Genomic DNA, 18,544 nt, shown 5'->3' on the forward strand with positions numbered 1-18,544 from the left:
TAGTTGCCTAAGGGCCTCAGACCTATAGCTATCGCTATCCAGGACAACGACAGCACCCCCTTTATCCGCATTTCGGATAACTATATTAGAGTTACTCCGAAGACTAGAGAGGGCCTGTCGCTCCTGGTGTGACAGGTTCGGTCTACTTTTACTCAAAGCCCCTTCCAATTCCACCAAATCTCTCTCCACCAATTCCTGAAAGGTTTCCACATGATGTGTCCGGCTAGTCAGGGGATAAAAAGATGGGTTACGAGCAAGGATCTGCTTAACGTCATCTAGGGAGACTAAACCAGTGCTTTCTGTGGCCAAAGAATCCAAGGCCCACCTTGCACTTAGCTCCTTAAAGTCTCCAATATCAGCAACAACGTCCATAGCTCTACCAGCCCGACCTCTGGTTGCTTCACTATCAGAAAAATGCTTTCGAAGTAGAAGAGCTCTTATACATCTATTAACATCCACTATGGTTTCAAAGACATTCATATGTTTAGTGGGTGCAAATGAAAGGCCCTTTTCAAGGACCCGCCGTTCCACATCCGAAAGCACATACTGAGAGAGATTCACCACACTTTGTGTCCCCTCCCCCCCTGTGCTGGGCCTCCTGGCTCTATGTTTCTTCCCTGCCCGACTGGTCTTCCTTCTCCTCCCTTCTTGCCCTTCTTGCGGCCCTTCCTCTGCCTCCTGTGGTCGTTGGTTGAGCCGTACACGTTTTTTGAAAAACCTGGGGCTGTTGGGGCTTGCAAGGAACGATCATGAGTTCTAAAGTCTGTGTTATCAGACAAATCTGAGGCTTCTGGGGAACTAAAACTAACTCTTCTCCCTTGCTGTCTCTGTGTTCTGCGGAGAATCGGTCTGGGTGATTTGGGGGATCTTGCTAGGGTCTCCCACTTACCCCACTCATATACCACCCCCCGCCTATAATCTTCCACATCCCTTAAATACTTAGACCTCTTAGTTTCTGTGATGATACATTCTAATTTTGTAATATTATCACATAACTTTTTATTCAAAACATCATACTGTTCAAAACTCTCATATTTTGAAATGTTATTTTTCAGATCTGTAATCTTAAGCCTAAAGTCAATCAGTTTTTCCTCCTCATAAGTAATAATAAGTTTCATCAAGGCCAAGGAACAGTCCGTCAAGATCTCGTTCCATTCTATAATGAATTGTTCAGAATAAATTGTGGTGGGTACCTTTTTTATGCGGAGTCCTCTTGGTATTATTCTTTCCGCAACATATTGCTTGAGCGTGGTTAAATCCCACCAAACTTTAGTTTCTTTTTCAATAAGGGACTCCAGCTGTGAAAAAGATGTCCTTAAGCCAATTTCCGGCTCTTTGTCCCCAACATAGGGCTTTCTGGAAAAAACTGCTGCAAATTTTTGGCACCTGTTAAGGTCATATGCCAAGTCCCCCAAGCCTATGAGATGGTCCTCTCCGAGTCCACTTACCCCACCGCCCCGATGGTTATCCTCATCGGTGGGCACAGGTACCTGTGTTAGACTAGTCACGACTTGTATTTGGTCCGCAATGTCTTTACTTGTAGGCCACTGCCAGGTGGGGGGCTGTACAGGGTGTGCATGGCAGGACTCAGTAGATTGACTGGCCAGTCCAGAGGAAACAAGTGTATCTGTCTGGCACTAATCAAGCAGGGATTCCTGTCCCAGATTCTTATTATTCACATCAACTTTACCAAGACAAGATACATTCAATGAATTGGGATCAAGGCCGACATTATTAGTAGAAACAGGGGCAGCAGGCGCTGGCATTACCTGTCGTTTATCACTCTGCTCCAGGCTCCAATCACCCAAAAGGCCCTCCACCAGCTGCTTGCAGTGCGGGCGAGATTGCAGGCAAAGTCCTCCAGTGGCCGGCAAAGTATCCGCAGCTCCCATCGGCTGCTTCGGTCTAGCTCCGAGTGATGACATCATCAGGGCTGTGCCGTGACTCGGCGCTCCTGGCCCCAGAGAGTGACGTCTCGTCTGTCCTTCCAGACTCTGGATGCGGAAACCCGCCCGCTCTAGTGCGGCAACATGTGGGGCGACACCGGCGTCCTTCAGAAGGTGCAAAGACGTGTCGTCTGCAGCCGCATCAGCACACAGAGGAGGTTCAGGCCCAACAGAGCTCCTCTCCCCCAAGGTAGGTAGGGGCCTCGGTGAGTCTATCTTATTGTATTGTCGTGCCTCAGGCATTTGTTGCGCCGTCCGTTCATGTATTGCTTTAATATCCGTCCTAGCAGGTACAGGTTTTGTGGCGACAGTCTTATCCATGGATGCAGAGGAGGATTGAGAGGATTTAAAATATAGATCCAGTTTAGACTTGGGAGCATGGATATGTCCTCCTTGTGTTGCAGAGTTGCTCCTCAAAGTGCGATGCTCTCGCTGTGCCATAAAATCAATTGATGTGTGTGCTATTACAGTAGCTCTGTATATTAATAGCTGTTTTAGCAAGTGGAACTTGACGGGTCTCCGTGGAGCTGGTACATACAAGCCATCAACCAGATAAAAGTCACCAGAAAACCGCTCACACTTCCCTGGGACAGTGCCGGAACCAGGCTAGGCCAATCCAATAGAGTAGAAGTGAAGAAAGGGTGTCCGCACAATATCCCTTGCATCAAGTTCCTTTATTATGGACGTATCCACACCAAATCACACATCATGTAGCTGACATGTTTCGAACCAAACGGTTCTTACTCATAGCTAAAAATTAATGACACCAGACACCATATATACCATCCTCCTGTGGAGGGGGAGGTCCCGCAGTGAGAGACACTCCCCTTAGGCACCACATCCAGGAAGGGATATTTCACATTTCAAAGGAAGAGAACTCTTTCTGACAATGTATCTCATACGGTATATATGTGCTCTGTGAAATTTTATTTAAAAATATGTAGGAAAAGTTCCTAAAATAAAATGAATAAAATCAGATAGTTTGAAGAGTCTCACGTGGGCAAAGCATTACGTATGGATTACCATCGATGTGAAGGCCCTATATTCATGTATCCCCCATAATTTGGCCATTGAAGCTGTCAAGTATCACCTTGAAAAATATTCCACGTACACTGAGGATCTCCGGACCTTCATATATTTGGCTGTCGAGTACCTCCTGACCCGCAATTACTTCATGTTTGATGGCGGCTTCTATCTCCAGAGGTGTGGCGCCTCCATGGGGGCCAAGTTCTCTCCATCTTTGGCCAACCTCTGTATGGGGTGGTGGGAGGAGTGCCACATCTTTGGGGGTGGGGGTCGCCATCTGGGGAGTGTTGCGTGGTACGGGAGGTATATCGACGACCTATTGTTGGTCTGGCAGGGAGTCCCCGAAGATATCCCCGCCTTTGTGAGTGACCTTAATAATAACTCTTTGAATTTACAGTTCACTCACAACTGGGGGGCAGGCTCAATTGACTATTTAGATGTCACCCTAGTGGGGGAGCCTGTCCAGGGGAGAGTACACACTAGGACATTTCGGAAACCCTGTAGTGGCAATACTACTCTCCGGGCAACGAGTTGCCATCCGACGCATACTATTTGTGCGGTCCCTATAGGTGAATTCACCAGGGCGCGACGTAATTGCTCGGAGGAGTTGTGGCTCGGGGAAGAATTTAAGAGGGTGGAGAACAGACTCCTGGACAGAGGTTATCCGGGGTGGATGATCGACAAGGGAAAAACTAGAGCCAATCAAAAAAGTAGGGATCATCTGCTGACAACAGTTGGAGGAAATAATATCACAGATCCAAGGCCCACCTTTGTTACAACTTACAGTGTAGAATTTAACAGGATAGTTTCCATTTTGAAAAAATATCTTCCTGTGTTAAAAGGGGATGAGGACTTGCGTGGTATTTTACAGCAGGGAGTACGTTTTGCTAGTAGGCGCGCGCCCACCTTGGCGTAATACCTCTCGCCTAGTTTGTTAGAGTCTAGTCCTAGATCCTCTACATGGCTTAGTTTGACTGGCTCGTATAAATGCGGAGTAAGAACGTGCCATTATTGTAATGTACATAAGCGAACACGGGAGGCAATATCCACCTCAAATGGACGTAGGTTTCCTATTAAGGAATTTATCAATTGTGGCACGCCTTATGTGATATACCTCATCACGTGTACGGAGTGCTCCCTACAATATGTGGGGTGCACTACTAGATCCTTACATGCCAGAATTGGTGAACACTATTGCGGCCCAGGCTGGCTCAGCACCAACATTTCTAATGTAGCGAAGCATTTTCGCCAGGTTCATGGTGGAAATATGGCTTCATTCTGTTTCCATGGGCTGGAAAGGATTCTCCCAGCCAAAAGAGGGGGTGATTTGGCCAAACGACTTACTAGCCGAGAGGCTTTGTGGATCTTTAGACTGGGAACGAGACTTCCTCAGGGTTTAAATTCCCGTTGGGATTTAGCATTGATAACTTAGTGAGGAGTTGCTCCGCGTGCTTTTGTTTACTTTGCTCTCACACTATCTGATTTTATTCATTTTATTTTAGGAACTTTTCCTACATATTTTTAAATAAAATTTGACAGAGCACATATATACCGTATGAGATACATTGTCAGAAAGAGTTCTCTTCCTTTGAAATGTGAAATATCCCTACCTGGATGTGGTGCCTAAGGGGAGTGTCTCTCACTGCGGGACCTCCCCCTCCACAGGAGGATGGTATATATGGTGTCTGGTGTCATTAATTTTTAGCTATGAGTAAGAACCGTTTGGTTCGAAACATGTCAGCTACATGATGTGTGATTTGGTGTGGATACGTCCATAATAAAGGAACTTGATGCAAGGGATATTGTGCGGACACCCTTTCTTCACTTCTGTGTGCGACGTGTGCCGCACATTGACTCTTCCTTGGTGCCCAGGGGTGACCCGTATCTACCAGATTCCTAGCAACACCCATGCCTATAGGAGTAATATTACATTGCAATGCAGTGGTATCATCCGTTGCCATGCACACAATGAACTTGGTGTGAAAGAGTCCTTACTATATTGTTTTCATATTCAGACTCATTGGTTCCTATAATTTCTTATTTAAAAAAAATATATGTTTGTGATTTGCTGTTTAGGTATTTCACACTGCAAACTTTCCACTTTTGTGTAAATTTTAATGCTGATGCGTTTGGCTTCTTCAAATCCAAATCCTCATTCCAATTTCTCCTGATCAGAACCTGTATATGCAGTGGCATAACAATAGACCCTGCAAGGGATGCAGCCTCAGGTGGGCCCAAAAGCTGCAGGGGGCCCCATGGGGGGAAAAGTTTACTTTCTCTGTCCTGAGAGACTGACAACTAAGGGCACAGAGAGAAAAACATTTCTGCTATGTACACAATTGTTCTAATGACTGCATCTGCTCAGCCACTGATAACAAATCATACAAAGTTTTGTAGACAAAGATTTGTAGACAGTCCCTATTCAGTGTGCAGCAGGCTCTTAAGTACAACATCCTGTTCCCAGCCTCTCTACCCCTTCGCAAGTGTTCTGTACTGTAGTGATGCTGGAGAAGTCTGCAGAGACAATTCTGCTGCCATCAGAGTTGGACAGAGTGAGTGTAATAAGCTGAGGCTGGGAGCATACTCGTCTGTCAGTTTTCTGTAATTGTTTTCTGCACACCATGTGTGTCTGTATGCAGGGCCGGATTTACCATAAGGCACACTAGGCACGTGCCTACAGGCGCCTGACTGGGTAGGGGCGGGTTTTAATAATGTCCCCATCACAATTAAAAACCTTAGATGCGATCGTCCTTGACAGCGCCGTTCGCCCCGCCCACTTGCGTCATAATCTAGCGGCCGCAACTACAGTGAGGGGCGGGCGGCAAGTCACACAGACAGTCAGTCAGTCTGTCCCGCTTTCCCTGCTCACTGGCCGCCTTATTCATGCCTGCACGCAGCACTGCAACTTACAAGCGAGCAGCAGCTGCGTGCATAGGCGGCAGGGGGCGGCTCTTGTCAGTTTTGGCTGGGCTCGGGAATCGGGCAAAGCCACGTGGGCGGCCAGGGCGAGATGGGCAGGCATCGCATATTCCAGGTAGTGGAGCCCGGCTTCATTACTTCCTCCCTCCCTCCCTCTCTCTGAATGCCCCCCTGATGTGTCTGTCTGTCCCCCCTTGCTAGCAGAGTGAGCGCAGCGGAGCAGCCAGCCGAGTCCTCTTACCGCAGATCCACTCGTACTGTCTGGCATCAGACCTCCATGTGCTTCCTGTTTACTATGACGTCACAGGAAGCAGATGGAAGTCCTATGCCAGTACGAGTGGATCTGCGGTAAGAGGACTCGGCTGGCTGCTCCGCTGCGCTCACTCTGCTAACAAGGGAGAACAGACAGACACATCAGGGAGGTATTTAGAGAGAGGGAGGGAGGGAGGAAGTAATGAAGCCGGGCTCCCGCATCCCTCATTACCGCGGCTGGAGCCTCGATCCTTTTTTTCCGCCTCCAGGCAATCCTCCCCCCCCCACCTAAAAGTGGCACCCTTCCTTCCTACCCACGGGCATTCTCACCCCCCCCCCTCCACTGACAACCCCCCTACCCACTAGCACCCTCCTCCCCACCAAGAGTGTACCCTGCCCATGGCCCTAGGCACCTGTGACGTACCTTAGGAGCTGGAGACCGATGTGCTGAGGGCAGCAACTCTTGCAACTTACTAGCCTAGTACCCTGGATTGGGAACAGGGTTCCACAGCTAGTACGGGGCAGGAGCGCTAGCAGATCCAATGGTGAAACCAGGCAGGAACCGAAGCGCTCCCGCATGCTGAGTCTGGAGGTGCAAGGACTCAGCTTCCAGGCGGGTTTCAAGACTTGATTCCAAACAGGAGCAGATACTGAGGCAGATCCGTGAACAGGCAGAAGGTCGGCAACAAGACGGGTAATCAGACGGGCAGAGGTCGGCAACAGAGCGGGCAGTCGTACGTAGCAGGAGTCGGTAGCAAGTCGGGAAGTCAGCCAGGCCAGGGTCAGCAACATGAGATCAGGAACAGGCAGATACAAAGATCACGCACGGGAACACACACCAAACTAGCTGCAATACTACAGCACTGAATGATGGCATTCTCCAGACTTAAATAGGCCGTTTGGCGGGAAACCGCGTACGTCCGTACGCAATGACGCATCAGGTGCACGCGATGACGCGACGGATGCACGCTATGGCGCGTACGTCCGTACGCGATGACGCGGACAACCAGACGCAATCACGCCGAACAAACGCACGCATAAGCCCATAAATGATGCATGAACAGGCGGCCCTTCGGGCGCGCATGCGCACAGTATCACACCAGCGTCGCCGAGCGCCGATGTCTCAACTGCCACACACGGAGCCCAGTGTGCACCCTGCCAGGACCCGTGAGGGACCCACCAGCATGCACCAGGACACCTGCAGCATCCGTAAGTGCCAGCCGCCTCGTCCAGACAGGTAAGTGACCGTGACAATACCCCCCCTCTAAGGGGCAGCCTCCGGATGCCCCCTTGGAGCTGGTTTACCAGGACATCTTTGAAGAAATTCCTTAATCAGGCGATCAGCATGTAGGTTTGAGGCTGGCTCCCATGTGTTATTCTCTGGCCCATAGTCCTTCCACTTCACTAGGTATTGAATACCTCTCCCTCTTCTTCTGGAGTCCATAATAGTTTCCACCTCAAACTCCTCTTCTCCATTAACTATGATAGGTGGAGGAGGGGCCATGATTCGACCAGGAAAAGGATCCTTGAAAACAGGTTTCATTAGGGATACATGGAATACCGGGTGTACCTTCAAATGACTGGGTAATTCTAACTCATAGGCCACCTGGCCAATCTTCCTCTTGATGGGGAATGGACCGATGAATTTTGGTCCCAACTGCTTTGATGGGCAAGACAGTTTAAGATTAACTGATGATAACCAGACCAAGTCCCCTGGATCCATATCAGAGTCACCTCTCCTTTGATCGTCTGCCTTCTTCTTAAATGTTGCTTGGGCTCAGGGGCGCCTCTAGCCATCTTGGCACTCCAGGCGAGAAAACCTGTGGTGCCCCCCCCCCCCCCTGGTGCCCCAACATGCTCCCCCATCCTCCCCCTTGTGGTGCCTCCCTATGAAAATAATTGTGATGCGGCTGCGTTTCACTGGAAAATAATCGTAATGCAGCGCCCTACCCTGCTCTGCCTGCCACAGACTCCGCGGGCCTGCGGCCGACAGGTGAACTGGTGCTGCGTCTACCAACTGGGAGGACACACTATCTGGCTAGGGGGTGGCCCAGTCCCTCCCCCAAGCCCCCCCCCCCCCGCACGTCGCTCCAGGTGACAGCCTCTATGGCCTGGCAGATCAGGTGCCCCTGATTCCAGAACACTTTTTCACACACATAAAGGGATATGCAGATATGTTACCGCCTGTCAGGATAGTACTGGAGTGGGTATATCTTGACATTGAAGGGTTGACATAGTCAAATGGTACAATAGTTTAGTAATTCATAACCCATTCTTGAAATAAGCACAGTGTGTTGGTAGTGTAAGAGAAGTAGAATGGAGGGAGGAAGAGTGGTAGAAGGTGAGAATAGATGACATGCATGAACAGATAGATATGAGCAGAATAGAGGCGTACTGGATAGCACTATTGTACAGTATTACAGTGCTGAGTCCTAGGTTTGAACATTGGTTAGGGCAAAATGTGCATGGAGTTATCTTCCCCAGGAATTCATTTAGGCACTTCATATTTCCCAACATCCCTAAAACACACTAACAAGTCAACTAGTTTCCCTCAAAACAATCCTATATTGAAAATATTAGACTTTAACTATGGTAGGGATTAGACTGTGAGCTCCTTTGAGGACAGTCAGTGACATGACTATGTACTCTGTAAAGTGCTGCAGAAGATGTCACTGCTATATAAATATACAGTATAATATTAATATGGTAGGACATTAGACCATGATAGGATTAGACGGTTAGCTCCTCTGAGGACAGTCTGTGACATGACTATGTACTCTGTAATGTGCTGCAGAAGATGTCAGTGCTATATAAATACACAATAATAATATGGTAGGACATTAGACTATGACTATGGTAGGATTAGACTATGAGCTCCTCTGAGGACAGTCAGTGACATGACTATGTACTCTGTAAAGTGCTTCAGAAGTTGTCACTACTATATAAACACATAATAATAATATGGTAGGGCATTAGACTATGACTACGGTAGGATTAGACTGTGAGATCCCCTGAGGACAGTCAGTGACATGACTATGTACTCTGTACAGTGCTGCAGAAGTTGTCACTACTATATAAACACATAATAATAATATGGTAGGGCCTTAGACTATGACTATGGTAGAATTAGACTGTGAGATCCCCTGAGGACAGTTAGTGACATGACTATGTACTCTGCAAAGTGCTGCAGGAGATGTCAGTGCTATATAAATACATAATAAAAATATGGTAGGACATTAGACTATGACTATGGTAGGATTAGATTGTGAGCTCCTCTGAGGACAGTCAGTGACATGACTATGTACTCTGTAATGTGCTGTAGAAGATGTCAGTGCTATATAAATACAGAATATTAATATGGTAGGACATTAGACCATGATAGGATTGGATTGTGAGCCCCTCTGAGGACAGTCAGTGACATGACTATGTACTCTATAAAGTGCAGCAGAAGATGTCACTGCTATATAAATACAGAATAATAATATGGTAGGACATTAGACCATGATAGGATTAGAGTGTGAGCTCCTCTGAAGACAGTCAGTGACATGACTATGTACCCTGTAATGTGCTGCAGAAGATGTCAGTGCTATATAAATACATAATAAAAATATGGTAGGACATTAGACTATGACTATGGTAGGATTAGATTGTGAGCTCCTCTGAGGACAGTCAGTGACATGACTATGAACTCTGTAAAGTGCTGCGGAAGATGTCAGTGCTATATAACTACATAATAATAATAATAATAATAATAATAATATGGTAAGACATTAGTCTTTGACTATGGTACGGATTAGATTATGAGCTCCTCTGAGGACAGTCCGTGACATGACTATGTACTCTGTAATGTGCTGCAGAAGATGTCAGTGCTATATAAATACATAATAATAATATGGTAGGACATTAGACTAGGACTATGGTAGGATTAGAGTGTGAGCTCCTCTGAGGACAGTCAGTGACATGACTATGTACTCTGTAATGTGCTGCAGGAGATGTCAGTGCTATATAAATACATAATAATAATATGGCAGGACATTAGACTATGACTAGGGTAGGATTAGATTGTGAGCTCCTCTGAGGACAGTCCACTGACATGGCTATGTACTCTGTAAAGTGCTGCAGGAGACGTCAGTGCTATAGAAATACTTAATTATCACTTGTATATGAACAATTATCTATTATTGTACCTTTGTAAGATCCTTATAAACCACTGGGAGATCTACAATTACCAGCATTTCTTTGTGAAGATGAACTTCCATACATGACACATACATAATCACAGTAGGACATGCTAGTGGTACCTGTAGTTCCCCAGTGTGCAGTCTATGATTTGGTCAAGGAATAGGCAGCCTGAGCAGCACCTTACAGCAAGTCACTATATTCACATCCTGATGACCTGGTCTCTCGCTGTGCTTCTCCCTCCCTGAGCTGCAGCCAGAATTTAACCTTTTGTGTGCTCAATCAGTGACTAAAGCTGTTAATTTAGCGAGTTGTCCTGCTATTCACACAGCACCTTATCAGTCTGGAAGCCATCACATTCAGATGATCGGGTCTGGTGAGGAAATACAAATGTCCCTAGTGCTGCAAAGGACAAACGTAACTGTCTGGGGATTGATGTTCTCTAGCATGGAGCTCTGCACTCCTGACATGTCTTGCATGCCTTGTTATTACAAGCTCTTCTGCTTTGTTTACTTTTCCTCTCTGGCACAGGGAGGGGCGACAGTAGAAGTAGCAGGAGATCGCCAGATAACAATGAATAGGGGACTGTGAGGCTTGGTGGTGTATTCTCCACAGTCAGCATGCAACGCATGAGCTGGCGTGGAGGAGGTACACACACTAGCACCAGGAAACAGGCTATCCCTAGTATAGTGGAGGGAAGGACAGACTCCAATAGGAGATTGTGGCGCACAGAGCCGGTGCAGATCTGACAGCCACAAACAATGCTTTCGTTATAACGTCTCAGCGCAAAGTAGCGCTGAGCGCATAAACCAGAACTGAGGAGATCAGGACAGGTAGACAGAATGAACGCTTGCTAGCTAGCGGCTACTTAGCGACAGCAAGCGTCCAAAACCAGACAGACTGGAATGAGGCAGCCAATGCGCTGCGGCGATGGCGTGCCTCACAAAGACAGGACAGGACAGTCAGAAAACAGCAGGATCAAGATAGATGAACGTAACACAGATAAATATACAATAAGTATGTTTTCCTAGCGTATTACAATTACAGCTATCAATGAAACTATTTGTAACGTCTGACTAACATATGTATATATCGGCAATGAACCGATATATGACATAAGCAGGAACGCTGACTAGGACTAGAGTAATACAGGGAACAGGACTCAGAAGGATTCGCTATCTCTTCGCAGAGATGAACGCAATCCACAAACGGTAACAGAACAGGATTCAGAAGGATTCGTTATCTCTTCGCAGAGATGAACGCAATCCACAAACAGTAACAGAACAGGATTCAGAAGGATTCGTTATCTCTTCGCAGAGATGAACGCAATCCACAAACAGAACCAGGAGCAGGGTAACTACCTCAGCACGGGTGGTCACGGTACGCGCAACCTACCAAAACGTGCTGGAAAGCTGACTAACTGCACACAGGATATAAACAGTTCGTGTACGTATACATCAGCGACACTGATGTATTAACGTAACACAAATACAAGGAAAATAATAAACGTGCTGGTATGCATATATATTGGCAATGAACCAATATATGATGCAAAGACCAGCAAAGTATCTTTATAACAAGAAACACGATCGGGGGCTAAAGCGACAGCAAGACAGGCTTAAGCTGAAGCTATGAAAACCCAAGGAAACCCTGCAGGAAGCAGATCTTTATACTGAGGTCATCCAATGGGAGCAGACATGCAGATTCCCACACAGGTGAATGATAATCAGTCACAAGCTGACAGCAGGGAAAGACAGACAAAGCTGTGCAGCTTGCATGGAAATAGATCAGAACTGCCTGAGCTGCAGCACTACTACTTCCAGCAACAGCTGCTGCAGCAGCGATCATCACAGTACCCCCGCCCTTAAAAGCGGATTCCAGACGCTTTTCAAAACTGAAATTCCCAACAAAACAGTCCGACTGATAATTCATGATGACCGGGACAGCCCGGCAAGACCGAATTCCAGAATCAGTCCCCACAAGACTGGACCCATCAGAACCAGAACCTACAGAACCATGCCCATCAGTACTACAAGCCCCAATGTGACACCCATCAGAACCATGATTTCCAGAAGAAAGCCCTCCGAAATTCCCTGAGCGATACCCACCACCTTCCAGGAACCGTTCAGAAACGCCAAAGCCTTTGCAATGCCCACCGGTACTGTCTTTACCAACACAAAACCCACTGTTGAACCAGTCCAAGGCACCAGGACAAGTTTTCTCAGAGACCTCCCAGAACACCTTGAAGCTCCAAAGAGATCCCCATAGGTCAGAATGCCCCTTAGGCTCACATGGAGAACTATCAAGAACCCCTATGGAACCTAGGGCAATTCCCGAGTCAGGGCCACAAGGACAAACATCAATATCAGGGCTTTCAGGGACCAGAACCATCTCTGGGCATGCAGGCAGACTGGCAACATCAGAACGTGTTCCCACTAAGGAAGCATCAGAGCACGCTAACACCTTAGACACACTTGGGCATTCTGGCACACAAAGAACATCTGGGCACACCGGCACAAGAGAAACCTCTGGGCATGTCAAGGAACTGTGAGCCTCAGGGTCAGCCAAGACAGGACCAAAACCAGGACTGGCCAAAAAAAAATCATGACTAAACTTCGCAACTACTGGACTTTTACACAAGAATGCTGGATCAGACTTAGATGTCGCTGATTCCAGCAAAGTCAGTAACAAATCAGATTCAGGGGCACTAACAAGACAGGACAAATCTTCTGATGTGTGCACTGAACCAGATAGGGACTCCACAACTACCTCTGGACTGGACAGAGACTCATTTAATACACTGGATTGGAGCTCATGAGGCGCTGCAGAACAAGTCAGTATTGCAGCAGCCCCCACTGGACTAGGCAAAACTGAGGAATTCCCTGGACAGGAAGGGGACTCTGGAACCTCTGCCACAGCGGCCAGAGAACCAGAATCTTTCAGGATACAGGGCTGGGTTTCAGGAACACTCATCAGACCGGACTGAAATTCTGAGATTTCTATTATTTTGACCAGAGAATCAGAATTATCCATGTTACAGGGCAAGACTTCTGAAACATTCAGAGGACAGGGCTGGAGTTCCTCGGCTGTTACAACACTGGAGAGGGACTCAACATTGGTTAAATCAGACTGTGTACAGGGCAAGGTATCTAACACAATTGCTGACGAGGACAATATTTCAATGGCTTCTGCTTTGCTGGGCAGAAATTCACCAAGTTTTATTAGAGCAGACTGTAATTCCAAAACAGCTGCTAGACAAGTGAATATTACTGCAACACCAACTGAGGTAAGCAGTGCCTCAGACCCTTCTGCTAGAGGGTTTGAAATATCCAAAGTACTGGGTGAAGCATAAGACTCTGCGACCACAGCTTCACTGGACAGGATCACTGAACAGTCCATATTGCAGGGCAAAACCATGGAAGCACCTGCTGGACAGCATAATGATTCTGTGACCTGAGTTTCATTGGAGAGATCTACTGCACAATTCATGGTACAGGGCAAATTTATTGGAACATTTTCTGAACAAGGTAATAATTCTGCGATTTCAGGTTCACAGAGCAAATGCTCTGAGCTATTCACGAAACTAGAGCGAGGTGTAGAAACAGGAAGATCAAGACACAATGTTTGCGCATCTGAATCACCATTCAATTGTAAAATTGGAAAATTCAGATGCTGGGGTTCTGAGATTTCTGGACAGGATTGCTGGGACTCGGAAACTGATGTAGTGCATCTATTGGCATCTGCTGGATCAGACAGGAGTTGAACTTTATTAACACAGGTAATTTCTGCAGAAGTGTTTGCAGAGACAGGCAAGATTTTTCTGGTGTCTGTTTCACTGAACAAAGACTCATGAGTACTGGCTAGGCTGGACTCAGAAGTCAGCAGGACCTCTGGATTCTCTGCTGAGAAATTTGTGCAGGGCAAAGTTAAGAAAGTATCAGTGGCTTCTGTTTTACTGGGAAGTAACACTGAGTTATCCCTGGTACAGGGTGGAGTTACAGGAACATTCACAAGACATGGCAGGGACTCAGTAACTGGAGAAATGGGACAGTCTCCAATTGACAGTGTGTCTTCCCTGGTATCAACTGATTGAATCGCATAAAAATCATCCAAAATCATTTTCCACACATCGATCAATGGAGCCACAAAGTCATACCCACACACACCAGTTTTTATTAGGTTATAGGCAGACTTAATGCATGCATTCAATACTAATTCACTTTTTGCACTGTAAAATTGACAAAATGAACTTGAATCATTCTTCCATTCATTGACCAGAGCTTCCATCTCTCCTTTCTCAAATGGAGGATTCCAAGCATACTTAACAGGCAGATCACAGTTTGCAGATATGATTGTGGCAGGGACATATATTGGGTTAATTAGCAGGTGATTGGCAGATTCCTTATTCTTAAGAATCTCTAATACCTGTAGCAAGTGTTTAACTGTAGTGTATGCAAACTTTCCTTGCTTCACAAATAAGTTGATTTGTTCAATACTCTGTAATATCTCCTCATAATCATACTCAGATAATTCTTTTAAACAAAAATCTTTATTTTCCCTAGCCAGTGATGAAAGTTCATTAGTAGTTTCATAAGTCCATTTAACTCCCCTGAAAGACAATTGCATTTCATTATCTGTTAATGGCAGAATCTCATTATAGGTCTCAGTCGCTAAGGATAACGACTCTGCAGATTGGACACGTTTCTTAGAACGTTTGCGTTTTGCCTTTGACCTTGCTGTTTTTGATTTATTCAAAGCTGCAGGAAAATTATCAGTAACACTTTCTGCTTGCTGCTCATTCTTGCAAGCAATTGAAGGAGCAGCTGATTGGCCTGCTGCCAGGAGTTCATTAAGAGGAAAAGGCAATGGATCTATGCGCAACCAATTGTGAATTACAAAAGCTATAAATTGCAAAGGACTTTGTCTAAACTGAGTGTGATCTAAGACATCGATTGCCCAATCAAAAAGTTTGCCCTTAAAAAGAGCACAAACGATCCAATCAGACCAGGTAGAAATTGCAGAAGCCCGAAAGTCGGGATTGGCCAGAACTTTAACCAATTCTGATATAAAGTTGTCTGTAACTTCAGGACCAAGCTTTTCAAATTTTTTAAAGGAGCAGGACCCCTGACAAACAGTGTCATAATTTCTGGAAATTCCCCCCACAATAGGGATTGGTAATGGGGTTTTCATAATGTGAGGCTTGGTGGTGTATTCTCCACAGTCAGCATGCAACGCATGAGCTGGCGTGGAGGAGGTACACACACTAGCACCAGGAAACAGGCTATCCCTAGTATAGTGGAGGGAAGGACAGACTCCAATAGGAGATTGTGGCGCACAGAGCCGGTGCAGATCCGACAGCCACAAACAATGCTTTCGTTATAACGTCTCAGCGCAAAGTAGCGCTGAGCGCATAAACCAGAACTGAGGAGATCAGGACAGGTAGACAGAATGAACGCTTGCTAGCTAGCGGCTACTTAGCGACAGCAAGCGTCCAAAACCAGACAGACTGGAATGAGGCAGCCAATGCGCTGCGGCGATGGCGTGCCTCACAAAGACAGGACAGGACAGTCAGAAAACAGCAGGATCAAGATAGATGAACGTAACACAGATAAATATACAATAAGTATGTTTTCCTAGCGTATTACAATTACAGCTATCAATGAAACTATTTGTAACGTCTGACTAACATATGTATATATCGGCAATGAACCGATATATGACATAAGCAGGAACGCTGACTAGGACTAGAGTAATACAGGGAACAGGACTCAGAAGGATTCGCTATCTCTTCGCAGAGATGAACGCAATCCACAAACGGTAACAGAACAGGATTCAGAAGGATTCGTTATCTCTTCGCAGAGATGAACGCAATCCACAAACAGAACCAGGAGGAGGGTAACTACCTCAGCACGGGTGGTCACGGTACGCGCAACCTACCAAAACGTGCTGGAAAGCTGACTAACTGCACACAGGATATAAACAGTTCGTGTACGTATACATCAGCGACACTGATGTATTAACGTAACACAAATACAAGGAAAATAATAAACGTGCTGGTATGCATATATATTGGCAATGAACCAATATATGATGCAAAGACCAGCAAAGTATCTTTATAACAAGAAACACGATCGGGGGCTAAAGCGACAGCAAGACAGGCTTAAGCTGAAGCTATGAAAACCCAAGGAAACCCTGCAGGAAGCAGATCTTTATACTGAGGTCATCCAATGGGAGCAGACATGCAGATTCCCACACAGGTGAATGATAATCAGTCACAAGCTGACAGCAGGGAAAGACAGACAAAGCTATGCAGCTTGCATGGAAATAGATCAGAACTGCCTGAGCTGCAGCACTACTACTTCCAGCAACAGCTGCTGCAGCAGCGATCATCACAGGGACTTGGTGCAAGTCTCTGTCTACAAAACTGGTTATCCAGTGGCTCAGCCAGCAGTTGCAGTCATCAGAACCCCTCGTGCACAGAATAGAAAGTTTTTCTCCGAACCCTTAATTATCAGTAAAATAAACATTTTTTTTCCTGGAATGCGCTTCCCAGACTGCTCAGCGCCTTAGGCAGTTTGCTGGAATGTCAGTCTTTAGAAGCGCCTCTGCTTGGGCTAATGCCATAGATTTCTGTAAAACCGCATGATTCTGAAGTAATAATTTGATGAATTCTCCAGCAGCGGGAACAGGAGTCTCTGCAACCAAGTTTGGTAGGAATGATGGGTGAAAACCATAATTGGCAAAAAAAGGAGACTGTTGTGTAGAGGAATGAACGGAGTTGTTGTAGGCAAATTCTGCTACTGGAAGAAGCTGAACCCAATTATCCTGAGAACATGAGGAAAAACATCTTAAATACTGTTCCAGAGTCTGGTTAGTCCGTTCTGTTTGGCCGTTGGTTTGTGGATGATAGGCTGAAGATAGGCAAAGTTTAATGTTAAGCATCTTGCAGAGGGCCGCCCAAAACCTAGAAGTAAACTGTGCACCTCTATCCGAAGTGATGTCTGCTGGTATACCGTGAAGACGGACTATTTCCTTAATAAAAGCTGAAGCGGTTTTTTGTGCTGTTGGAATCTCTTGCATTGGGACAAAGTGTGCCATCTTTGATAGTCTGTCAACCACCACAAAGATTGTGTTACAATTGCTTGATTTAGGTAACTCTGTGATAAAGTCCATGGATATGGAGTGCCACGGTCTTGGAGGAATGGATAAAGGTTCCAGCAAACCCCAAGACTTGAGGTGAGTTCCTTTTGAGCGGTTACAAACAGTACAGGTTGATACATACATCCTACAATCCTTCCTGAGTCCTGGCCACCAAAAGTATCTCCGGAGTAAATCCAAGGTTTTAGAAAATCCGAAGTGTCCTGCTAGTTGATGGTCATGGCAGAGTTGAAATACTTCTACTCTGGTTTCTTCAGGTACAAAGATTCTATCATTGTGGTACCAAAGACCCTGTTTCTGGACAAGATTAGATTTGACATCCTCTGAGATATCTGTTGGTGTTAGTTGTAACTGTTTTACAATATCTGATTGCATGATCAAAAAATTTTTGTTGGACAATATTGTATCTGGACTGACCTGAGGCTGATCATCCGGGAACATACGAGAAAGGGCATCGGGTTTAGTATTCTTCGACCCAGGTCTATAGGTAATATGGAATGAAAATCTCGAGAAAAACAAAGCCCATCTGGCCTGTCTAGGATTCAGCCTTCTAGCCGTTTTAAGATATTCCAGGTTTCTGTGATCTGTAAATATGAGTATAGTATGCAAAGCACCTTCCAACAAATAACGCCATTCTTCTAATGCATCTTTGATGGCTAACAACTCCCTTTCACCGACATCATAGTTCCTTTCTGATTCAGACAGTTTCCTGGAAAAAAAAGACACAGGGTGAAGGAGAGCCTTGATTCCATGTCTCTGAGAAAGTATTGCCCCAACTGCAGATTCAGAAGCGTCCACTTCCAAGATGAAGGGCAAGGCAGGATCAGGATGCTTTAGTACAGGTGCTGTGGTGAAATGTCTTTTTAATTCATCAAAGGCCACTTGGGCTTCTTGAGTCCAGGAGAAGCGATGATTTTGACGAGTAAGTCGTGTGATTGGAAGAATGGTAGCGGAAAGATTCTTAATAAATCTTCGATAAAAATTGGCAAAACCGATAAATCTTTGTACTGCTTTTTTATTGTCTGGAGCTGGCCAATCAACAACGGCTTGAATCTTCTGAGGGT

The 18,544-nt window shown here is 46.0% G+C and overlaps 1 protein-coding gene across 5 annotated transcripts in view; it reads left to right on the forward strand.

The window, feature by feature from the left end:
* Positions 1-18,544, forward strand: part of LOC137527196 (uncharacterized) — a 334,365-nt gene that overhangs the window by 241,630 nt on the left and 74,191 nt on the right. The window contains exon 6 of one of the 5 annotated variants that reach the window (XM_068247682.1): positions 1,992-2,136. The exons of the other annotated variants lie outside the window; for them this stretch is intronic. Coding sequence (XP_068103783.1) covers positions 1,992-2,136 — 145 coding nt within the window. The remainder of the gene's footprint in view (positions 1-1,991; positions 2,137-18,544) is intronic. 5 annotated transcript variants of the gene reach the window in all.

The sequence above is a fragment of the Hyperolius riggenbachi genome, chromosome 8 (genome assembly GCF_040937935.1).
Source record: "Hyperolius riggenbachi isolate aHypRig1 chromosome 8, aHypRig1.pri, whole genome shotgun sequence".
Taxonomy (NCBI): Eukaryota; Metazoa; Chordata; class Amphibia; order Anura; family Hyperoliidae; genus Hyperolius; species Hyperolius riggenbachi.